We start from the raw sequence: 26,036 nt of genomic DNA on the forward strand, positions 1-26,036 counted from the left end.
CTCACTCACTCTTTGTACCACTTATGTGATTTTTATTGAGCTCCTGCTGTTCTTTACAACACTTTCAGAGAACAGCGCACTGCCAGATTTACAATATAGTGATATTTACAGGGATATTTACATTTCCTCAGATAAGATTTAATGATAAATTATAAACTCGTACAATTGAAACAGAGCAACAGCATACAGTACTTTATATTCTGTTAATAAACATATCACTATCTTACCTATTTTTCTCCTTACCTTGTTTTCACCTGTCACTCTGCTACAGTATCTGTTCTGTCTGAAGGATTGAAAACTTACCTGTATATTTTAAATGTTTATGATACAACTGGTGTGACAAAATAAAAAATTGATGGAAAACATCTACCTAATTCAAGATTTGCACACGCAGTTATTTCAAAACAAGAGTACAGCAAATCTTAATTGAATATAATAAGAAGTTAAGTAAAGCTAATGAAAACATTAACAACTACAACAGCCCCAGGTCAATTTAACCCCTGCACGTCCTCTAAATTAGCAAATGTAAGAAAAGTGTCTCATGCATATTGGATATTTACTGTGTAGAATTTACTGAACATTATGACATAATTACACGACCAATAGAAGCACATAATTACACAAGCACCAGTGATCATTAACAGGGCCTCATCTTTGACCAGGACTAGCCTTGTCTTCCCTCTGGATGGCTGATAACCACCAAGCTCTTTTCTTTTTGTGAGAGGGAAACTGATAAAACTGTCTCTCAGGGTTATGACCTCATATGTCGCGCCATTCACATGTACAGCAACTGTCCGGCACTGTAAAACCGCAGACAGATTTCCAGACAAAATGGATCTGGAATGGTTAAAATCGGGTCTGATGTCACTCACAACAGCTCTATGCCTCTCAACACAGTTTAATGTCAAGTAAATTCTCAGATTTTCTCAAATGTCTTACTGTTATAGCATTTTAAATGCTGTACATTAATTAAGGTGTAAAAGCACAAATACTGAAGGACTGGGCTTAATCCTCTTATGTAGTTTGGAGTCCTTCGTGAGAGCTCAGTCAAAAGGATTAGGTACTTCAATGTTAAATGCTAAACTATTTCTGGTAACGATCCATTGTTGAAACAAGGATCTCTGGAGAAAAAAAAAAAACTAAATAAATATCTTTCATCTTGATACCAAATTTCAAATTAGTGAACTTTCTTTTTAAACAACATCCATCCTGTGCATAAAAAGGTCACATCCAAATCCAGGCTTGTGGGAGCATTTAATTATACCATAATTATAGATCCCAGATTCACCAAGAGGCATTTTATCTCTGCAGAGGCACGGTGGACCTCCAGAGAGCAATTTGGCCACCGTTACACTCACACAAGTGCGTAGACAAACAGACGAATGCCTTTAGCATAACGAGACCGTGCGCAGTGTCTTCGGCACCACGCTGTAGAGCTCAGCTCGAGTATTTTTTTCTGTTTCATTGGCCTAGTTAGACACTTCGGAAGCAGGAAAGGGTCAGACTCAACAAATTAGAACACTTTTTACAGAAATGCAAGAATATGTTAAAAGTTTAGCTCTTTGGAAACTTTTGATCTATGGTAATGGAAAAATTATATCAATATGATATAAATAATGTAACTTCATATTACCTTATATTATCTAGTAACAATGCTAATACCGTAATCAATTCTGCAAACATGATGAACTAGGTTAACAGAACATATTGTACCAAACAGTGTGACCACAGTACGGGTATACTAACAGCCACTGTTGTGGTCATGGGTGTAATAACATGAGTGTACACTTGATAACGAACATTTTGACCAATATTAAGTTTATGCTATTAGACAAAAATAAGACAAAAATAAGTAAAATAATGCCTATTTTAGCTAACAGAGACACACTCAGCACTCTACTGTATATATTTTTTTCCTAACATCTAAATTTGAAAATGAAAGATGAATTGTATAGTAATATCACTTTACTTGGGTCTTTTTAAGACACTTTAAGTATCTGCTGCCAATACTTTGACATGCTACAGTATGCCATTGCTTTAACGTTATTTGTGCACTTGAGCTTATATAAATAAAGATATTAAAAAGAATGAATTTATTTCTATAGGCACAATGGGAGATTAAACTAATGATCGTTCCTTTTGTCTGAAGAATACTGAACATGTAAATTGTAAGGGAATAATCTCATTTCCAAGATAAAAATCGTATGGCTGTCTTATAGAGGTACGCAGCCAATCTTTCCATTTAGACCTAATTACCATATTTCAATGATCTGCTGCGCTCTGCATACTTTGTTTTTCCTGGTGTTAGCAGTAATTTTAAGCATTCGTTCATTCTGTCTTCTTGAGTCAGAGCATTAAAGAAAAATATAGGCTAATTGCAAACTCAGAAAACAATTGTGAATAAAATTACTATTTCACTGTATGGATTTTCTCTGTCACTTTTAGCATGATTTTTTTTGACTGACAATAGCAACTTTGCCATGTGAATTGAATAACAATCATTATCAACTGTAGTAATAGTAAACTGGTGTGCAACCAAGGCTCATCTATTTTTGTGGGGACCAAAGGCTAGCCTGTCCATTCTGATGATCCGGCCTCCAAAATCCACAAGGGGAACCTATACAATTTTTCAACTTAATGGTTTAGGTTTTAATGATACAGTATGAATGATTGTTGTATTTGCTTATCCTATTCCATTGGTTCCTGTCTTTCATGCATCCTGTACCGTATCCGGTAAGATACAGTATACTGTAGTTGAAATTTCTTTTACACAATGACAAAATTACTGCTTCCTCCATTACCATGTAAACATACTCTAGGACCCAAGTTCCTTTCTGCTTCATAATTAGGGATTGTTTGAAAACAAGCTTTAGCTGGCTCTTTAATGTGGATGAAAATTTTCTATTTTAATGAAAGTTATAATAACATTGCTGCTGATACAGCAGGCACAATGACAGTAATGTCAGAACAGCAGTGGGTTGCCAGTTTTACATTGACTAAAATAGATTGTTTTTGTCCATCTTAAAATAATCTAAGAATTTACTGAAAAATTTAGGTAAGCTGAGATGAGCATATACAGTGAAAAACGCCTTCAGCCGTGGCACACCCTGCATGATTTCAGGTACATAGTGTTCACAAGACCACTGAAGTAAAGGAGTTTCCCAATGCACTCACCTTCAACCTGTTTTCTCCAGAACTTTTCTCCCTAAAGCTTTGACCAATTCCTACTCAGCAGCCAGCTGTGGCATATCAACTGATGCACATGCTGTGTCATGGGGCAGCATAACACACTTGGAAAAAAGTACAATCCGCCTACTTCTGCATGCACAAAAGGCTAGCGTCTACATGACTGATGGCACAAAGAGAGTAAACCACCCTTTTGAGCCAGACCTAATGATCAATTTTTTCTAGACAGTTGACCTCAGGATAGTTTTGGAAGGTGGGAGGAAACAAAATGAGCCAGAGAAAAAACTTACAGACAAAGGGGAAGCAATGTGAACCCACACACAGATACGGTAACCATAACATCAGGACTTGCGCTCACAATGAAATTGGGCACCTGTGAGGAAATCATGATAGCCACTTTGCCAACATAAAGCCTGTTTATTAATCATCATACAAATAATTTCTAACATAACAGTAATGCCTTCTTTTGTAACTACATCGTAGACCTGACTATGATTAACAGAATCAGCATTCCAGCTGCTTAATTAATATAGAATGACACAACATTTTTATGTTAATATGCAAAGTGTGAATACAAAGCCATTTTTCCATCGAAGCATTTCAAATATGGATTATGGAAAATATGTTCGTCAAAAATAAATTTTCCAGCATTTAACACTACATTTAAAAACCGTTCAGCCATTAAGAGAGGCTTACAGTTGCCACTGGATCACTAAGACATATAGTCTCATTAGACCTAAAACAACAATCCTACTTAGTTGTGAAATTGGACCCAAATCCAATGTATTGGAAGCCCTATATACAATAGAGCTTATTGACCACTACTGGCCACATAAATAACAATTAGGTAATACTGTAACTACAACAAGCCTAACTCATAGTTTCCTGCAAGTATATAATTTTTTTGCCACATAAGTGCACTTTCCTCAGGCTCCATTTTTAAAAGAGGCAGGGATAACAAATGTTCGATACACAAAGTTTTCTGCTTAAAGTAGGACAAAAAGTGACACGGTTACGTCTCAGGTGGGATTGTGGGCTTTATTTTTAAAAACGGGGAAGTTTTATATTTTCTAGAACAAGGCAGGACAAGTCCCACCCTCCTCCTGTCATCTGAACATAGTGTGAGAATTCATGGCGTCCTATTCTAAGCTTTCCTATTGCTGGCTACGGACAAGCTGCGACATCACATGGCCTGTTGGTGTGACTGCTGCTCCTGCATGCACTCCATGTAGGTCAGGAAGGAGGGCAAAGTGGGACCTCATTTCCAACTTTGCTCAGCTCGACGGGATTTCCGATTTAAAAAAAAAAATCCTGATGAAAAACAAAATCTGCTTCCCTCCTCTGAAAAAGCTCCACAGGCAAAAGTATAAACCTTTCTCTTATGACAGCCATGGCCCAGCTCCAAAGGATTACCAAATATAATAAAATAATCTCATCAATGTGGTTCAAAATATTTTTATTGATGGTGGAGAAAAATGTTTCAGTCTGAGTTGCCTTATATTCAGCAGTTCAATTGGAAGAAAGAGAATTTTGGAGGGGAAAACACAAATGGGAAAGACATGCATTCTCAACATTGCAGTTTAGAAATTCATCCTCTTTAGAAAAAACTAAATTTACTAGAAACATTCCTTTCAAAATAAAGCTACACAAATTACATATAGTAATACTATACTATAGTAGTTTATAATAGTACTATACTATAGTACAGTATATTACAGTATAATCAAGGCAATTACCTTAAAAGTTGGTGACTTTTCACTGCAAGGGCTTATGGGTAAAGAGTGAAGGCTGCTGGCAGGGCTGGGCTCAGTGCTCTAAAAGGAAATAAAAGCAACAAATTGCATCAGTTTCAATTCAAGGATTTAATACCTATTGCTTACCCTAAATGCACAGCAAATTCCAATAGACTCATTAATTCACTTCCAAAAAAAGGTAGTTTATTAACATTCACATTCATTATCATTTAGCTACATCGTTAAATCCTTTGCTAAACCACTCCAAATTGATCTCTCCATTCTTGTTTTTTGCTAATCTTAAAACATCTTTAAGATGCCTTGGTCGGGGAAGCGCCCAAAAACCCAACAGAGGCACGCTAACAGAGCTTCAGAAATTCTCGGTAGAGATGGGTGAAACTGTAGGAAAGATAACAATCTCAGAAATCCTAAATCAAATCAGACTTTTATGGTTCACTGTCTAGATAAAAGCCACTCCTGAGTAAAAAGCACATGACAGGTATTTAAAAGACAATTATGAGGAAAAAGATTATTTGGATTGATGAGACATAAATTGAACAACTTCAAGAACAACATCTAATGAAAATAACATACTGCCCATCAACTGACTAGCAACAACTCCTGCACCGAAGCATGGTGGTGGCAGCAGGTTCATGCTATGGTAGTGCTTCTTAGTATCAGGCACATTGAGTCCAGACATGACTGGTAGAAGGAGAAATACAAATAGGTCCTTGACTTATTAGTGCAGGCAAAATTAAAGCATGGAAAAGTTGTTCAGCAAGACAGTATATACAGAAGCATACAGCCAAGACAACACTTAAGTGGCTTCAGGACAAGTTTAAATGTCCTTAAGTGGCCCAAGCAAAGACAAGACTTGGATGGCAGTTTAAAGACTGCTCAAAGGTACATACATTGTATTTCTTCCGTAAGAGACTGTATTATCACTGGATATTAATCTAACCAACTTACTGTCCATATACAACTCCCAATTTCCATATGTATTTGCAATTAAAGTTTATTTGAAATTTATTTTTTAGGGGCTTTATATATAACAGCTACATCATTTCCAGTAGTATAAGTGTTTGTACATGATAACTGATGGTCTTCCTGCAGCACACTGAGATGTAATGCCCTAATCGAACTTGAGTGCTTAATGATCCCCTGAGTGTTTTACTGAAAGCATACTCTCTGAGGTGTGCTATAATTTGGTAAAACAGTCCAGCCAAGTCAGCTGACCTGCATGACAAAATCAACGAGCAAGACACCATATTTTAAACCTTTACAATAAATGACTTCAGTGTGTTAACTTATACTGTACCACTTCAGTGCTATTATTTCAGCGGTAAAAATATGCATATATAAGCTTTTTATGAAAATATCTATTGGTACAGGTGTTTGTTCGCATTAAGCAAGTAGCTAATTAGTATCTCATTTAAAATAGATTATTAAATGCATCACATAATTTTTCATAACATCGCTTTTATAATTTAATTTATGGTGCAGGTTAAATCTTAGGCAGATATAGAAGTACTGCAAAAAGTTCAATGAGATTCTGCCTAGTGGTAAAGACGCACCCACAGTTTGATGCATGCGCAGTATGCTGTCAAACCTCCCTTCTACTGGAAATTAGGTTTCGTTTATGGTGCAGATTTACCTTCAGGCAAATACCTAAGCACTTTTTTGTCCATGTATGATGCTGTGACAAAATCTGGCTGGACAGACAAACAGACATACAGCCAGATATTTTTCTAAGACTAGTTTTGGGTTCTCCGATGTATGAAACAAAGATATAATTGAAAGATTGAGTTCTAACCAATGTACTGACAAAACTTTTCTTTTATTTATACAGATACTGGAAAATACCCACAGAGGAATGTGCTTCTCAAAAAATCTCTCCAGATCCTCAAGTATGTTAGGTCGTCTCTTGTGGACTTACTCACAAGTTTTCAATGGGGTTTAGGTCAGGAGACTTTGACGGCCATGTACAAAGTTTGATTCTGTTGGAACTGAGCCATTTTGGTCTGGATTTTCCTACTTCATTCTTCTACTAAGAGAACTATCCCAGGTGTAGATCCTTGACTGAGGCTGTTAGATTTTTATTTAAAATCTTTTGGGATTTCATAGAGTCCTTGATAAAAACCTAACAAGATTCTGCCACAGATCCTCTATCTCAGTAGAAAGTATTCTGTTCTTTTCTGTATAACCATTCTTCTTTTTTATGCTAAACACACTTTAAGAGTTTGTTGCCAAAAAAAAGAGGGAATTTTGTCTCATCAAGCACAGAACCCAGTCCCAGGCAAAGTTTCAAGAGCAAGCGTGTGGTAACATGGACTAGGGGGCTTTGTTCTAATCTTCCATATAGTTTGTTAGCATTGAGGTTTGACTTTGAGACTCAGTAAAGTGCAAAATTTATATTATTACAAAATTATTAGTATTACTCAGCATTTTCACAATTTTTTTTTTGAAGATCCATCGCAATTTATTGTACTTTATAATTTTACTTTTAGTGATGAAAAATTAAACACTCAGGTGAACATTAAAAAGTAAAATCTAAATTGATAAATGTTAAGATTTTGTTCAGCAAAGTATCTTTATATGACTTTATTAAATCTGGAGCTGGTGGTTGAAACAAGAAACCAATGGGAAAATTTGAAATAAATCTCTTCAGCCATGCTCAATATCACAGGGTCATATAAACATAAACAAAGCAGAAAAGCACAAGTCATCGCAACTCTTGTTGGTGAGCAGTTTACATATGGAGATAGAAGCTGGCACATTTGCAAGTTAATGAGAGGACAGAGTCGGCGAGGAGGCCAAACAATTTCCTCTTTAATATTCATGTTTTTTTTTCTGCTGCGTGCACTTTTCCTGGACCTTCTTTTGTCCCATAATCATTATTTCAGATTTTATGACTTACAAAACAGTTTTAATGTTGTTATTGTGTAGGGTAATGTGGAGAAACAGTCTGAAGAGTGTCACAGGTACACTGCTTTATAGTGACAGTCAATAATAAAATCTAAAATAACATGATTCAACAGAGAGTAAAGGGAACTCTACTACAAACAAAGGGATTGTATTAAAATCTTTTTTTTTAAATCACAATATTAGAATGGCTACAGTTTTGTCAAACAGTAAAATAGGAACGTTAACAGATTTAAAATCCAATTCTGCTACTGCTAGCTCTGACTCCAACCATAGCAATAAAGCTTAAATACTTCAGAATCAGTAAAGTTGACACGACCATGCTTAAGAAAATTCTGTCAAACACAGCTATGCTTACACCAAACATGCCAGTGTATTCCAGGAAAAGATGATGCTCATAGGCTACAAGTTAATATACAGGGTGGACCATTTATATGGATACACCTTAAAAAATGGGAATGGTTGGTGATATTAACTTCCTGTTTGTGGCACATTAGTATATGTGAGGGGGAAAACTTTTCAAGATGGGTGGTGACCATGGTGGCCATTTTGAAGTTGGCCATTTTGGCTCCAACTTTTGTTTTTTCAATAGGAAGAGGGTCACGTGACACATCAAACTTATTGGGAATTTCACAAGAAAAACAATGGTGCGCAAGTTTCTGACCACTTATAAAGCAATTATTAGCGGTTTACATACTAATGACACATGAGGAGCGGATAGAAATTGTGTGTTGATGTGTGGTGGACGCAGTAACCGGGTCATTGCAGCAGATTTCAATGCAAGACACCATATGAGACCACCCATCTCCCATGCTATAGTTAGCAAACTGCTAATAACTGCTTTATAAGTGGTCAGAAACTTGTAAATAACTCATGAAAGAATAAAGTTACGTTAAAACCAAGCACACCATTGTTTTTCTTGAAATTCCCAATAAGTTTGATTTGTCACATGACCCTCTTCCTATTGAAAAAACTAAAGTTGGATCCAAAATGGCTGACTTCAAATGGATACTTTTATATGGATAAATGGCCCACCCTGTACAACTGTCATCCAAGCTGAAATTCACATTCATTATCCCTCATAAATTTTTTGATAGCAAACTTAAATCTCTTCACTGACATTAAGCAAAAACAAAAGAGAAAAAAATGTGGCCTTTCACTAATCATTTTCAATAATAGTTTTTTTAATCGGCTTACAAAGCTGTGCTCCAGTTAAGTTTATAAAGCTGTGCTTCAGGTTAGTTTAGGAAGCTGTGCTCCAGGCGAGCTTATACAGCTTTATTCAGGGTTAGTTTATAAAACTGTACTTATTGTAAAATTACAAACTACAAATCTGTGTTGTTAATTAGTTTAGGAAGCTGTGCTCCAAGTAAGGTTATAAAACTATACTTCAAGTTAATTTATGAAGCTGTGCTCCAGGGAATTTTACAAATCTGTGCTTCAGGTCAGTTTCGAAAGCTGCACTCCAGGTCAACTTAATAAGCTCAATTCAATGTTGTCAATGTAAATGTACAAAGCTGTGTTCCAGGTATGTTTATAAAGCTGGGCTTCAAGTTAGTTTTGGAAGCTGTAGTCCAGGTAGGTTAACAAAGCTGTGCTCCAGGCAAGTTTATAAAGCCGTACTTTAAGGTAGTTTAGAAAGCTGTGGGCAGGTAAAGCTAAGGCAAGTTTATGCATTTATGTTTGAGGTAAAAGTTGCTCTAGATTAAACTACTGCTCCAGATTAAAGTAACCCATGCACTTGAGGCAAAGATTATCATAGCTTTTTTCTAATAAATTTTAATGAAGATGTCCTAACAGGTTGAGGTCATAAAGTTGTTTATACCCTCGATGATAAAAACAGCAACTCCAGAATTCAGCGGCCAGCAAGGCACCTTACCTCCTGCAAAACCCTTCGAAGACGCAGCAGGAGTGTTTTCATGGCTGTGCAGTCCTGCTGCATCAGCCTGAAACGCAATGTCTCCAGCCCAGAAAACAGATCGTCATCACAGGAGACAGAGAGAGACACTGGCCTTGCCTCCCTAAAGAGATGGGAGAAAAAAGATGGAACAACTGTTTAACATCTTGCTATCAAGATTTTGTCAATAAACAATTTTATTCAATCCAGTGTTGCAAATGAAGATTACAAAATGTAGAAGAAAAATGGTATAAAGCGAACTTTAGTGGCCTTTAACTACTGATTACAATTTCTTTGGAATACAATATGTCGTGCACATGTGTAACACTGTGACCACATGTGTACGCGTAAAACATATTTTATTTTGTGTTTTTATGGATGTGTGTACAGCACGCGTGTTAAGCAAAAGCAAGTCTCATTAGAAAGGTCTGTATCAGCCTGCCGTTATTGTGTGCGCATCATACTCCCATCCTCCTCTCGCCTTTATGCACGCACGCACGCACACGGAATGGAAACACTTATCTGTCAGGATTTATTTTTACTTTTTTTTTAAGGTAAAGTGCAGGTAAATTAGTTTTATTTTTACTTTATATTTTTTATTCATTATTTTTCTGTATTTATTTTTTTAGGCTGTGGAACAAATAAATTGAGTTTCCATTATTTCTTTGATTTACTAGCGTTTTGAAATACGAGCCTGTTTCCGGAACAAATTATGCTCGTAATCAAAGGTTTGACTGTATTCCTTAATAGGGATTTTTATCAAATTAATAATGTTACTAATCTCTAGAACATGCATGGCACATTTACTAAAAAGAAACACAGCATAAACAGTTGGGATTAGGAAAGGTATAACTGGAAAACAACATTTTTAGAGGAGAACCATTAATACTACAATTAAACAGAAAAATACTTAGGTAAAGCAATTACTAAAGTTTTCAGACACTGATTGGAGAATGGAGACAATTCTACTGTGTAAGGCAAACTAAGACCTTTGTGCAGAATAACAGATCATAGTCATGAGAGTAAAAACTACCTTTATTCCTCTATATAATCCCCAGCTAATGCACTTCACTAGTGCTTAGGTACCATCAAGGTAGGAAGTTTGCTCAGTACGCCGGAACCATGATCCTGCCTGATTCATGTCTAAAAATGCTGGCCTCCCAAGAACTCCATTAATAGCTCAAACATGTGAAAATGGCTTGGATCATGGTCAGAATTTTACACCGGATGTGGCAAAAACTCCCAGCGGAGTTCCTGTAATGTACAAGTGATGCTCGTAAATGATTGTGTGTACAGTTTCCAAAGACAGAAGCATCTCTTTATCACAGTTATGAGAGTAAAAGCCACCGTTATTTTTTTATAATCCCCAGCTACACTAATGCACTTATCCAAATGTTTCACTGCTTGGATACCATCGAAGTAAAACGTTTTCTGAGCACACTAAAGCCATGATCGGACTACTTGCCTCACATCTAAAATACTGGCCTACCAGGAACTCCTTTAATATACAGAACATTTGGAAATGGCTTGGAGCGAGGTCAGGACTGTACAAGGAGTGTGCCAATAACTCCTAGTCGAGTTCCTGTGATGTACAAGTGGTGTTCATGAATGATTGTGTGTACAGTTCCCAAAGACAGATGCATCTCTTTCACAAATTGCTAGAAAAACTATCGGTCAATTTTCAAGGATCAGGCGTTCCACTTGCTGCATGTTCACAAAAATGACAGCATTGCACTCCAGGCCACTTTGGCCAGGATCATCGTTCACAGACATACAGTACAGCCTTCTTCAAAATGTTTGCACCATTCAAATGTTTTACTGCGGCTAAGATTCTCATCACTGTGCTGTGCTTGTGGTCTTTTTTAAATGTCAATTGGCTTTATACCAGATTCACAAGTAATTGCAACAAGTCCCTGCTACATGCTGAATTTGCTAAACAACTCAAGATTAAAGGTTTTTAAAAGGGCATTTAAAAACTCAAACAATAAACATGAAGATACAAGGATAGCAAGGATTCTTAACTTCTGTAATAAAATGGGTCTAAAATTTCCCAGAAAAATATTTAGTGTGGATTGGAATAAAAAAAAAAGATGTGTCTAAAATATCTTAAAATACATTTGGTCCTAGACGACAATGTGTTGCCGCATCAGACGTAATAACTAACATTTTTGCCCCATTCATGCATATTTAAAACCTATGTCTCTTGGTGTGCATCTCTTGTGTATTAAACTAGTACATCATTGCCCATGACCTTTTCAACAAAGATCACTAGGCTCAGGTAAACTGTGGATGTTAACCAAAATATGACTTTAGAATTTATTATTATGATACACTTACTGCTTACAAACCTTCCAGATGATTCCCTCTCAAAGGATGTGCCTGAGGCAGGTGAGACCATTTCCAGAATTTTTTTTTTTTTAAATAAACAAAAATACTCTCTACATATTTTCAGGGAGTACAGATATAAAATATTTAACAGTGAGAATGTTAAAGGTCCTTTCCTCAGATAAACAAGTTCAGCAGTGTGATCTCTACATTTGTTACAGGGTCATTATTAAATCGTGGACTAGAGGAAAGTGAAAATTGTATTATTTAGATTCCAAAGACACCAACACCGATGGTCATCGTCTATGTACTTTAAGTCTGAAATTCCCTACGGAGAGAAGATGGCATCTCTGGGCTTTTTGTTCAGTTTAAAGAAATAAAGAAATAAAACATGGTGAGGATAAAAGCGATGACGTCTTAGCATTATAACCACACCACTAAGAAAATGGCAGGCTAGCAGAGTTAGCTTTGTCTGAGAACACTGATGATAACAGGAATGGGCTTTTTTTTCCCTAGGCCTATGTAATTTTCCTTACCAAAGCACTTTTTCAGCCTCTGCTGGCACAAGCTGGATTTCCGTCCCTTCAAACACTATAAATCCTAAATATGCTTCACATTAATGCCTCTATCTTTCCTTCACTGTAATATGGCCCTGTGTAGAACATCTAAAAGTGGTGCCCATTAGCTTTGACAACATTCCAGTCACCTCTAATATCCCATTACAATATCATTACAGCCATCACAGCTTCCCCCAGGACTCGCTAGGTTCATGGCTTCACTGTGCAACTCGAATACTAATGTTGTCATCCAGTTAGGGTATTTTATGAAGGCAGGTCGGTCTCTTTGCTTATAGGCTTCTTTGATGGCCCCCTCTGTGTGCTCACCTGGACTCCTCATGTTAGAGGACACGGAGAGCCGGTGTCCCTTTGCTCTCAACGAGCATCTGCCACACACAACTGACTCCCCCAGCTGGACAGCTTTATAGCTCATATTCCGTGTTTGGGTTATTAGCGCAGTATTCCCATCAGGGCATTCAGCATCATGCCACGCACTGCCTTTGATTTCTAATTACACATTAATTTCACGCTAGAGGAGCAGTGCTGCATCTGGGCACCATGAAGCCATTCATGCTGGTATATTCATTACAGAGTGGTAGGGAAAATTTTGGATCTCCGCTTGAACGGCTCCTAAAACACAATCTGATCATCTAGGTCACAGTATTAAGAGACAAAGGCAGTCTTAATAAGCTATATAGAAATACTACGCATTGAGCAAAAACAACAGCAATCACAAAAAGTTTACAATCAGGCTCCAAAAATAAGACAACAAAAAATATATATATATTAAAAAATATATAGACACCTTTATTCTGAGATCTGCATTTGAGCAGAGTTTTGTACCCTGGCGAGAGTGCAGCAAAGACAAATATGTATATACCTTAGTTAACAAGCTGTTAAGCTGTACAGCACATTTGGTGGCTGAAGATAAGTACGTGAGTAGGAGGAGATTTGACAAATGCAGTGCTATATCCCAAAAAAATAAAAAAATTTAAAACCCACCATATGAAGCATAAAGAAACTGAAAATAGAAGCAGTTCGAAAGCTGATGGTGCTGTATGAAATGTGTGCCAAGGAAAGAAACCCCAAAACAACAACAAAACGCAGAAGCAGGGCTGTGGATTTGCAAACACCCTGAGGAGGTCTATCAGGTCTGATGGACTATTAAGAACGCTTATAGGTCCATAACTGAAGCGAAACAGCAAATTAGTTATCAGCGTGCAAAGCTAGAGCCTACATTGGACCATTAGCCTAATGTGACATGCTACTACGAAACTACGTAGTAATACGATTATAAGCGAAATGCGTGAAAATGTGTCTGAAATTACAATCAAAACAAAAAGAAGAATACTGCATCTGGTGCTCAGTAGCTCATGTTTTAATTACAACGAAGGTTTACTTTAAGCAGAAGGATGAAAAGAGTACAATCTGTAAAAAAAAAAAAAAAAAAAGGAAGAAAAAAACATGGTTAGGTGTTTCTTTCTTTTCTAGCTTAATATAAGCGTATTAATAGAAACCACATGCAATTGTATTAAGTATCTGAGATTAACATGCTTTAGGTAATTAGGTTGTCCTAATGACATGTAAATAGACAGTGCACTGTCATTTAATTCCCAGGGGTTTGACTCTGATGGATTTCATACGAGGTGCACGTAACATCATGTGATTAAATGGAACAATGGTTAATTTGCCTTGATCTTTGTGTGTTTTAAGAGGATTAAGAGGATAGAGGCGATAACTGCAGGCAGGCCCTGGTCACTAATGTACTTTTTTTGTATAATGCGCACTTCTATCTTTGTTAACTGAATACCTGCTCAAAAGTCAATTGGCATTTAGAGAAATAAGAGGTTGGGTGAAGAAGACAGCCTTGACATATGAGTTATATGGGAAGTGCTATATTTAAGTACTCTATCATTCATTATGTACGTAACCTGGCAAAAAAAAAAAAATAACATAACTGTAAAGGCGTCATGAGGCATCTGAGCTTGCCAATATGGTGACTGTGCCTAGAAAAAAAAATTAACATGATTACACTGTGAGTGACAACCAAGTGACAAGCGTGACTCATTTCGACTGAGATATTTCTTAGCCTAGACATAAGCGCGGTGGCTGAGGGCTGGATTAGGCATTCTCAATCTAAAGTACTCCTCGGTTTGTCATGGCTCCGTATGTGTGTTTTGGAGCCTCCGTCTCTAAATCACCTTGAAAGAGAAGGAGATGGGGAAAGTAGCACAGGGCCAGACGCAGAACCTTCTGTCGATGAGGACCACAGCTTGCAAGAACCTATGCAGTCTGCCCCCCTGCTGCAGCAAACCTGTTCCTGAAGGACACGTAAGATGAACAGCCTTTCATGGTCAAGAATTTGAGCACCTGACCACCTGGGCTCTGACCAGACACTTTCGTCTTCATTAAAAAGAAAAAAAATAAATAATCAAAAGTGTTGGCTGGAAAACAGAACGGGATCGAATTTTGAACAGCTATGGTACTACAGTAATTATATGAATTTCTACATATTGCATTGTCCTGAAACAACAAGTGACTCAGGCTTAGTAGGACAGTCCCTCTGTCTCCCGCCCCCTCTTCCTCACTCGGTTTAGCTCTGCCCCAATCCTCAGAGCTGTGTTTGAAAAAGGGAGGGCTCTAGAGCCGAGAATCCGTTTTAGCAACTGTTGATGTGTCATCCATGGAAAAAGTAAAAATTTTGCCGTAGGATAATAAATCATGTTATTTAGTATGAGTGAGGAATAAAACTTCCATAGACAAGCCGAGTATCCTTTTCTGCACTGATGGTAGTGGTATAATCCAACTTCTGCTGTATTCGTTTTTGAATTACAGACAAGAGCATTAACTAGAGCAAGAATAAGGACACCTTGTCAATCTGTGGACCGTGTCCATCTTTAGAGCTGGGCAGTATTTTTGTGAATACCAGGACTGATTTATGTAAGGGCATGCACTTTTGCATTACCTTCATACTGTATGTGCTGATTTTCCCTTTCATTTTAAAACTGCTCATGCAAAAGGTATGAAAGAAATTCTGACATTCATCTCATGAATAATTTTATAGTCCAATCTAGAGCCACAGCAAAAGACCAACTTGCTGTTATGTCATGCAAGTTTAAAATAAGGTCCATTTCATAGTTCGTATTATTCAAGTTAATTATCATATTGCAAACATGTATTGTAAAACCTCTAAATATTTATAATAATGTTCTTTATGTTGATGTTTGCTTAAACTTTTATTCAACTTAAGCTGTTATATGGTTAAAGTTGGCCAGTAAACTCTACTTTATTGCATGATTAACAAGGCTGTACGCATTTAAACTTTTACCTTATTTTAAATAATTAAAAATCTTCTTGCGTTGTACTGCACTGGTATTGAATTTTGGAAAAATAAAAAGATTTTAAATGTTTTGAAAGACTAAGCCTGAGAGGACCGGAGAGCTGGAACCAGGCAAATATCAATGGTTAAACTTTAAACAAAGCCAAGCACTGATCTCTTTTTGGGTTTCCCATTGGGTACTTGTGCCCTGTGATGGACTGGCACTCCACCCAGTGTTTATCCTGTCTATTTTCGCAAGTCTTCTGGAATAGGCTCCAGGCTTCCTGTGACTCTGTACAGGATAAGCGGTGTAGAGAATGAGAGAGTGAGAGAGTGATCTGTTGTCTTAAGGCTGATTTATGCTTCTGTGTGGAGTCTATGTGGAGGCTACAGAAGCTACACAAGTGGCCTATAGTGTTGGTATCATTTATACTTGTGCACTGGTGTGTCCATGTCGTGCTGCAATTACACCGCCAAACTGCTAGTTGGCAGTGGGGTTTTTATACTACTGTGCCGAGTCTGTTTGGAGAGCGTACTACAAACAAAGGTGAATAAAACTGAGTGGGTCTAGTTGGAGTTGAAACTAATAATTGTTGAACAAATTTTTTTTTATGAAATTACTTCAAAGAGAAGTACTACTTACTTTTAATAATTTTTTATCAATTAAATTAAAAATCTAAGCGTAAAAAAAAAATCTAAGTCGGAAATGCGCTGCTACCAGGCGGACCAATCACAGTTGTTGAGGTCTGCATCATCACAACGTGTAGTTACATTTCTAGGGCGGTGTACACCAGGCTACGCTGTCAAGTATGTTTGTTTGCATTGTACCCAACACTTGCTACCTTTCTGAAGATCCGATAGGAGGTTTTCAACCAGAAGTGCTCTAATTATGTCTGCATGCTTTTGTTTAATGAGATATTTTTTTAAAGTACCAATTAGGGTCTTTAAGTTATACATTTTTCAGGGTAGTTTAAAAAATAAGGATACGGTCAACAACATAAAAAAAAGATGACATGATATTTTGGTCATATCCCCAAGTCGCAGCCATCACAATGCACGTTGCAAAAAAATACAATAAAATAAAGCAAATAAACAAGAGGGGAAAAATGGCTTGCACTGCTGCTGGCCAGATGTGCTGAGAATGTACAACAGGCTGCATAACAATAAGCATAAAACACTTTTCGGAAGATGTACAGTGGACGTGTAATTCAAAGCTGTTTTAAAGATACAAAGCCAAGGTCATTCATATGTCTTGCTGACGAGGCAAAACCACCCACTCCAGAGGAAGCTTAACGGCTTTATGCGCAGTAAATCAAAAATAGATTAAAAATATAAGTCAAGTCGGGTTCTTAACAAAAAAATGAAATGTTTTATAAATAAAAAAAGTATTTTATCTTAAACACAGGTCACCAACTATCAATCTCTGGTGTTGCTTTGGATCTAATAAGAGCGTTCAACCAAAAAAAAAAAAAAAATCATCACAATTTGCAATGCTTAAGTATTAGTGTTCATCTCTGGTGACAAAACGGGAAGTGAATGCAAGAACAATCACCTGGCACCCGGAATAAAATATGATGGTGGATCGATGATGCTTTGGGGCAGTTGGTTCAAGTGCTTATGAATATTGATGGCATCATGAATTCAGGCGAGGACCAGACTCTTTTAGCCCTAATGCCTCTGCCAGGAGGTTAATATTTGCTTGGAAATGGATCTTTCAGCAAGAAAGGGACCCCAAACTGGAGTGCTGGTGAGATAGAACATCAATGTCGCACAATGGCCATCACAGTGTTCAGGTTTGAGACTTATTGAAAATCTGCAGGGGATCATTTTAAATGTACATATCTTCCATCCATCAGCAGGAGTCCACCGCCAAATAGCCACTGACCAGATATTATCTGAGTGCTAGATCATTCTCAGCTTCTCAGCACAGCAATGACAGTGACATGATAATGACATGGTGTGTGAGTGCAAGTGTGTGTGGGGTGCGGGTACAAATGTATTAGCAGTGATAGGGTTGACTACACACACCTCCTGCCACGTTAGCCCTTCCTTAAAACAAACGAGTATCTCATTTCCCATGCTTATTCATGTTATTCATTTTCAAGCCTTCATTACGGTCAGGTTCTGATCACAGCATTGCTGTTAACAGGTGCGGTTCAATAGACTGTTAATGTCTATCATGTAGTGCCCATCTGCCCATCCTTTGGTTATTTAAAGTCAAGATCTGCTGTCTTAAAATAACCAGAACAATATTAGGGCAGTGTCTAAAAATTGTACAAATAATTAAAAGGTCATGGAAATATATATAATTTTCTAGGCTAATTTCCATGCAGATATAATTTCGAGCACATTCACATGGGACACGGCTGGCGTCATTATGAGGAAAAGCCAGCTGTCAGAAATGAGACCCAGTTCTGTAAGGACTCTGTGTTCGGGAGTGTATTTATTAACAAGCTTAACCAATAACGCATTACTAGCATTTTCGTGAGATAATTGAAAGAAAAAAAATAACAACAAAAAAATAACTGTATAAATTATGGTAATTAGCTGTCAAGAATAACAACACACTCTTGTTTATTACACTATCTTGTTAGCATCAGGAAACTGAAATGGATTTAACGATCCAAGAGGCTTATTCAATCAAGTTGATTACAATCTGCTACAATGCGTTAGGATGTAGACCTAAAAATTCTTCATCAAGATCACCGGGGTTACAAATTCCACAGTGACATTAGAGAGCATGGAGAGCAGGCTACCCTAAATCGTTTCGTTGTTTGAGCATACACTTACACTTTCTTTCAATCAGACACAATTAAATGAACTACAGGCAAGCTTACTGGCAAAGCCGCTTCAAATCCCAACATGCCGAAACCCTTTGGAGGTAAAGCTTGGCTTCACGCTACAATAAGAAATATGTATGTGTTCCTCATGCACCGTCTTCTCTTTTGCATTCAGTAAACGCTCTCCACGAGATGTGCACGGGGGGTTAATTTGTTATTGCACATTTTCTAGAAGTGATCACATCTAATTCTTTTTTGCCTGATTGGAAGTTTTTGCAGGCGAGAGCGACTGGATGCCTGTGAGGAGACGAGGGGGGAGGAGACGAGAAGGGAGGGGAGGAGACGAGAGGAAAAGATTAACGGAGGGTAAAAGGGGGATGAGAGGAGAGGAGAATATTAACACAGGGTGAGACAGTGGAGGATGTGGAGGAAAAAAAAAAAAAGTACCTGTTGTTCTCCCTGCACTCCTTGGCAGTGTTCTGGTCTGTAGGCAGATCCACAGGAGATGGCAGCAGGTTCAGACAGGAGGCAAGAGATTGGCTAGAGTCTTCTTGAGAAGCTAAATAAAAAAAATATATACAGATAAATAAATATAAAAAGCAGCCAGGCTAATTGGTAACTACGACTACAATGTGTGACCAGTCATATCAAGATAGGTGTTAAGTCACACAGGTTAGTTTTGCACTAATATATGTCCGATAGTGTGCACTTGGTGAACTGTATCAACTTTTTTATTTCAGCAAAAATCGGTTATTTTCCTGATCCTTCAACAAAAATGTTAATCCCAAACATTGTTTTAAAGCACTTCAATGAACACTATTCAAGCTGGTTACTTCAATAGTCATAGAAAAGTGCTGCTGTTGAAGTTATTTTTAGGTGTTGCAGGAAAATCCTGGTGTCAAAATGAGTCAGAGGTTCCCTCTCTCCTATTACATCACAAAATCATAATTTAAATATATTTATCACTTTTTTTTTTTTGAGGTTTTCTTCATAAACAAATTGTCACTGGCCATATGTCAGCAACCAGGCATCATATACAGTAATAAACCTAGTATTAAAATAGAGCTTACTGAGTCAGGAAGTTCAAAATACACATAATTCAAATTAATCAAAACATTGTTTGTATTGTAAAGAATAACTGAATGTATACATATTTAATTTAACATAAAATCACTAAGAAAAAGATTAGAAAGATTAGAAATTCATTAGAAGTTTGGACTGTTAGTAAACTGTTTTGTGATGTTAAACAATTCCGCAGTAATAATTTGATTAGAGACAGCACAACAACCATAATATACACCAGAGTACTAAGAAACATACCCAAGTTAATATGTTATTCCTGTTTAAGAACATTGAGCTTTAATAGACAAGACGTGAGCCATTTCTACAGAGTTTGTCCTGAATATATGCTCACTATTGCACTAAAGCAATAAATAATTGTATTCCTGCAATAAATTTGATGAGTATTAAAATGCTGTCTTACTTAATTCTCTTGTTTATGAAACAGAAGAAGCATGACTTCTATTATAAAAACGATACCTGCAAGCGATCTAACCACTAGAGCATTGTGCAAATGACTTATATAATTACTTTTAGATGAGGGGTATTCATTAGAGACTTTAGTGTGAGCTTCGTTATTAGTTGAAAGTGCTAAAAGACGTACCGTGTCGATGTCTCTGGTCATCTGAGAGCTCCAGGTCCAGCATTAGATCATCTTCATCTAGCTCGGAAGAGCCAAGATTGTTTAAAACATCCTGTGAGAAATTAAGACTTTGTATCAGCAGAGAAGTCAGTCATTGTTTGCTTTAAAAGTTACAGCATGGAATAGATTACACTTGTCATAAAAAATAATGCATGTGCCACCAGTGTGTTGAGACAGTTCCTTAGAATTTTGTGCATTTTATAATGACTGGGTGTGCAACGCTGTTAGAGATTATCGACAGCTGGTTGGAGAGCTAGTTTGGATGCAGGCAACCTAGCATTTATGCTCATCACACACAGATTTGCTCCAATAGAGTTTCTTTCTGGAACGTGGGAGTGTAAGGTTTTGTTCAATCTCAGAGTCTGATCAGTAACTGACAATTTGGTTAGATTTAACAAAGAAGGAACATGATACACTAGGACATTGTTATTGGTGGATGCAGGATTTTTTTTTTCCATTGTAAGTAAAGGTATCCTACAATACTGATTTGCATGCTTAATTGCAATTAGACTTCTCTAAAAACATAACACTACTCATCAAGTGCTCATCAGTTCTATGATTATAACCGAATAAGCCGAATAACCTAGAACAGATGATCCTCCGTAAAAAGAGTAGAAAGATGTCTCCAGTAAAATCCTCCTACTACTAGTAAATCAAAATGACCTGAAAACTTTTATAGCGTTATATCATGAAGCACAAGCCATGTCTTCTTCTATCAGAACAGAGCTTAAAATAGTGTAATACATCTTAAAGGCATGTAGCGCCCGATCAGTTTATTTAAATTAAACCCAAGTCGTGACAAAGCTTCTTCAAAAGAGACACACTGCCATCTTGTGACCAGTATCAGGAACTGTTGTAAACGGAGAAATGCGGTCTACGGGATAATTGTGTTTGGGAAAAGGAAAGCAATTTAAGGAGGAGTCTCTTTTAAGCTGAACACAGCAACAGTACAAAGGATGTCTCTAAAGCAAGTACATGAAGTCAGCCGCCACCCCTTTTTCACTGGTGAAATAGTACATCACATCAGTGGTGTTCAGATAAGCTGGTACTGCAGGAAGGAAGTCAGAAAGAGTAAGTGTTATCTTACAGTAGCATAGGTATTATTATTTTCAATCGAAAGATATAATCAAGCACGCGCGCAGGTACACGTCTGCATGCAGCGAGCATCCCGTCTGAACACTCTCAGTGTTAACATTTATCTCTGAGAAGCATTTGAGGGGTGACAGAGATCTGACATTTGGTGTGACTCACTCTTCATCTCTCACTCACACAGATTGATTTTCCCACCCTCTCATGCCACAGACAGGAGAAAACCGCTTTTAATCGTTAATGCTGGATCCTGCAGCTCCCATCAAACCACTCGAAACATTTTTCCTGCTGCCTGATGTTTCGAAACAGCCCTGCGAGAAAACAGACGCGCGGAAAAACATCCGGCGAAACCATGCCTGAATGCGGGCCAATCTCGGCCGCCACGCATATTAGTGACGCATACTGAGTCGAGCTGCTTTGTAACAAAACAACTGTGAATGGCTCCTCGCATTTTACCAGCAACAAAACAATGACCATATGTGCTACGCTGATGATCTGGGATATGTTTTGTATCCCAGGAAGGTAAATAGCTTTGCTGATCAGACCGGTTTTGGCCTGTCCTAGGCCATGCAAGTGCGGAGCTTTCCATTCAATCAAAGAGCATTTTACTCTAAAATGAAAGGGAGGCTTAGGTCTCATATCGGGTCAGTAATGCCTGGCTTGGTATAAAGGTGTCCATATTGAGGAAACAGATGGGCCTGGCTACGATGGATGCTACTTTTGCTCATTTCGGAGATTCATTAGACCCTGAAGAGGAGAATCATGGTGAAAAGGCAGCCAATTTGCATCATCTACAATTTATTAAGCAGGGCAACATGGGAAGTGCTTGAACAATTTAAAGATGACATTAAAGTCAATAATCCATTTAACAATAAAACCTACAAAATTAATAGCATTGTATAGTGACTAGTGCATATGAACCCTAAGTATATAACGGGCTGGGTAAATGTCAATGCTACAACTCCTAAAAACCTTGTACAGTAAGTCCTCGACTTACAAACATTCGAGTTACGAATTTTCCGCAGGTACAGTACGAACGGACCGCGGTTCTACAAACATTTGTAGATGCAAACAAAATGCGGAAGCAGCATGCACGTATTGTACAAAAAATAGACACAGCAGTGCACCAGTTACCAGGATTTACAATTATATATAATATTTTTAGTGTGCAAGTTTTTGGTATATAGAATGTGTGTGTGTGGGTGGGTGCGGGAGTACGAGTACATATGCACAAATTTAAATAAAATGGAGAAAGCCTGAGCAATTACAACTTATTAAAGTCACTGTTGTTTGCAGCATTTATGAGTTACAGTTACTTATTAGATCATACTGAAATGTATTTTTGTTACACACATCCCAGCTTGATAGGAAGCAGGGTCAGCTGTGATGCATCATACCAGGACCAGACAGGGTTAAGGGACTTTGTGGCAGTCTGAGTGGCAGCTCAGTGGTGTTGGAGCTTGAACCCTGAACCGACCTTACGATTAGTAACCCAGAGCCTTAACCGTTGGGCCACCAATGCCCTGGCCATGTTTTTTTTTTTTTTTTTTGCTTTTGCTTTCACCACCAAATTCCTGTTGTATGTATCGACTATTTAACAATGAGATGGCCACTGCAAAAAAAAAAAAAAAAAATATATATATATAGATATATAAAGTTATTCACTGAAACATAATAGTGAAATGAATGATAACATAATGCAACACATTTGGACTGGAAGAGAAATGCTCATGTGCTACTTCCTATGTTTGAAAACTAAGCATTTATTTACAGCAATTAAAAAAGAGAAGTGAAAATAGAGAAATGGACAGAAGATCACCAAAGGAAAAAAATATATGGGGGAGCGTTCAAGTCAAACCAGGACTTTACTCAAAAATAAAGGCATACATCCAATTGATATTTAAAGAGGACTACAAGCACAGTGCGGTGATGAGACTCTTAGCTGCAGTAAAACATTTAAATGGTGCAAAGATTTTGAAGAAGGCTCTATATCCATTAATGACGATCCAGGCCAAAGTGGCTCCAAGCCATTTCCAAATGTTCAGTACACTAAAGGAGTTCCTGGTAGGCCAGTATTTCAGTGGTGAAGCAAGCAGTCTGATAATGGCTTCGGGGTGCTCAGAAAATGTAAGTGCATTAGTGTAGCTGGGGATTACATAGAGAAATAAAGGTGGCTTTTACTCTTCCTTTTTACTCTTTTTTGTTTTTCTGCACTAGTCCTGGTTTGACTCGAATTCCCCTTGTATAGATGTTCTTCATCCTAGAGAAAAGATTTCATGTTGATACAGTGTGGTGCAGTTAAATGTCACAAACCCTGAGTGGAAATCCGTCTTGCAAAACTTAAGAAATCTATGTAGATAAATCTAGTTGCATAGATCAAGATTGTTGAAATTATGTTTATTTCTGCTCTGGAATACAACTGCTGCACTTTCATCAAAAGTTAATAAAGCTGTTGCCAAATACAATGTCCCGAGATCTTTGCAGTCATTGAGTGCTTATTAAATACAAGAGGGAAACAGTCACAATGCTGATCCCTTCAGAATTAAAATGTGTCAATGTTGATCAATACAGTTTTTCAAGTGAACAGTTTTTCAAGTGAACAGTCTTTGATTTGCTTTCCTACTATAATAAGCAATAAAAAAATAAATAAATAAATATAGAATTCGACAAATAATTAAAATAAATAATACAATTGTATTCAATGGCAACCAAAGAGGAAAAACAAAAGCCTTGCGGTTAATATGTCCACCCAGGTTTTAAGGCAGGCAGAAAAAAAAATTACACACAACATGTTTAGCAACATTTTGCTGCTAATACTGAAGATAGAAAATGTTTTAAGAATTTGTCTGGGTTTAGAGAACTGCAATTCTACAGGGTCTACATTTAGTAATGAAATCCACTCAAACGAACTGCATAATGCTGCATAATGCCCTGCTTCAGGATTAGGCTAGAGCTGGGCTGTAACAAGCTATTGAATAAAAACACAACTCTGTGAAAAGGCTTATTTATAATGAACCATGGGTGTTCTACAGAGTAAGATCACAATACCTGGCCTTATGTGAAAGAGCCAGACAGGTCACTCCATCCTCAACATGTTTCAATAACAAAATCCAGGTATAACATGTTCCCACAAATACGTGGGGCAAAGAGCAGCTGTAGTAATCAAAGCTCCCACGCATACATGTGACATTTACGCAGCTCTGACAATCTAATGCAGAAAGAGCAAAATGTCACTGAAACTACAGTGAAAGCTTTTTCTTACAGAAATTGTTTATTAAACTCTACGAGACATAATTATGACAAGAACGTTCTATAAAAGCCATGAAAGCTGCTGGGCAGAAAACAGTCAATAGAATACGCAAGACAAACACTCATATGTACATAAATCCAGTAAATCTTAGTCATTCCAGTATTTACAGCATCTCTCAGGAAATGCGAGAGGAATTTTCTTGTCCCAAAATGATCGAGGAGGTGATAAGTTGAACACTTCAAGCACCATCCACTGGATTTTAAACAAACAGTTATGACATCACTTTTTTGAGCGGATTTTTTTCCAGATTTTCTCCCTAATTTAGTCGTGTTCAATTCCTCCCTGTCATCTTTGTTGGGGGCGGCGTAACACACTCGGAGGACAGCACTATCCGCTCCTTCCATGTGTGTAAGCTCACAGACGCCCTTGATTGGCTGTAGAGCCATGATTAATGTCGGAGCACGAAGTACCTCTCATCACTCCCCTCTAAGAGAGCTTAGCTAATCAGCTTTCTCTAGACCTCCGGCTGCGAGAGGTTACAGCATCACCCGGAAATCGAATCAGTGATCTCCGGATAATAGGGCGAGCACTTTACCACTGCGCCACTCGGAGGCCCAGCTATGACATCACTGATAATGCAGCAATCTTCACAACTGGATATGATTTTCACACCACAAAAAAAAACAGAAAGCTAATTTTAGATTGCACAAGGTTCTGGCTTGAGTGGCTTTTATTAGTAAAAGACGAAATCCAAATGTAAAACACTTACATGACAAAATGCATTTACATAAGCAAATATCCAAAGCCTTAATTTAGAACACTACTTTTATGATTAATATGTCCCAGCTAGCAACAAATCTTTTAATAATAACTGACACAGTGAGAGGTTTCTCATTTCTTAAACAACCATGCCAGAATCATCTCCTGCGGTCATGGAAAAGATGTTACTGTGTTTCAGATGGATCAAATCGTTGGGCTGCATCAAGCAAAGACAACAAGTAAGATGAAAGATCGACGCTATTCCAGAATGAAGGATGCATCAGGGTAAGAACCCATCATGCATGGTGGCCACTGTACAAGCCTCTGGCGGCAGTGGTAAGTGGTGGGGCCGTTTCAGTTGGTCATGTCTAGGCTCAGCAATGTTGGAAAATGTTTGCTGACCTAAATATCCTAAATGACCTTGAGCATGAGTAATTTTTTTCACACATGAAATAGCCACTACAGAGTTCAGACCTTAAGCCCATTGAAAGTCTTTGTGATGCGCTGGAAAAGAGCC

The 26,036-nt window shown here is 37.6% G+C and overlaps 1 protein-coding gene across 2 annotated transcripts in view; it reads right to left on the minus strand.

Annotated features, from left to right (window-relative positions):
* Window positions 1-26,036, minus strand: part of ccser1 (coiled-coil serine-rich protein 1) — an 87,906-nt gene that overhangs the window by 41,229 nt on the left and 20,641 nt on the right. For both annotated transcript variants that reach the window (XM_053504774.1, XM_053504775.1), the window contains exons 4-7: window positions 20,383-20,473; window positions 19,167-19,278; window positions 9,721-9,862; window positions 4,923-5,000 (exon numbers count right to left, since the gene is read on the minus strand). In XM_053504774.1, coding sequence (XP_053360749.1) covers window positions 4,923-5,000; window positions 9,721-9,862; window positions 19,167-19,278; window positions 20,383-20,473 — 423 coding nt within the window. The remainder of the gene's footprint in view (window positions 1-4,922; window positions 5,001-9,720; window positions 9,863-19,166; window positions 19,279-20,382; window positions 20,474-26,036) is intronic.

Source organism: Clarias gariepinus, chromosome 9 (assembly GCF_024256425.1).
Source record: "Clarias gariepinus isolate MV-2021 ecotype Netherlands chromosome 9, CGAR_prim_01v2, whole genome shotgun sequence".
NCBI classification, from domain to species: domain Eukaryota; kingdom Metazoa; phylum Chordata; class Actinopteri; order Siluriformes; family Clariidae; genus Clarias; species Clarias gariepinus.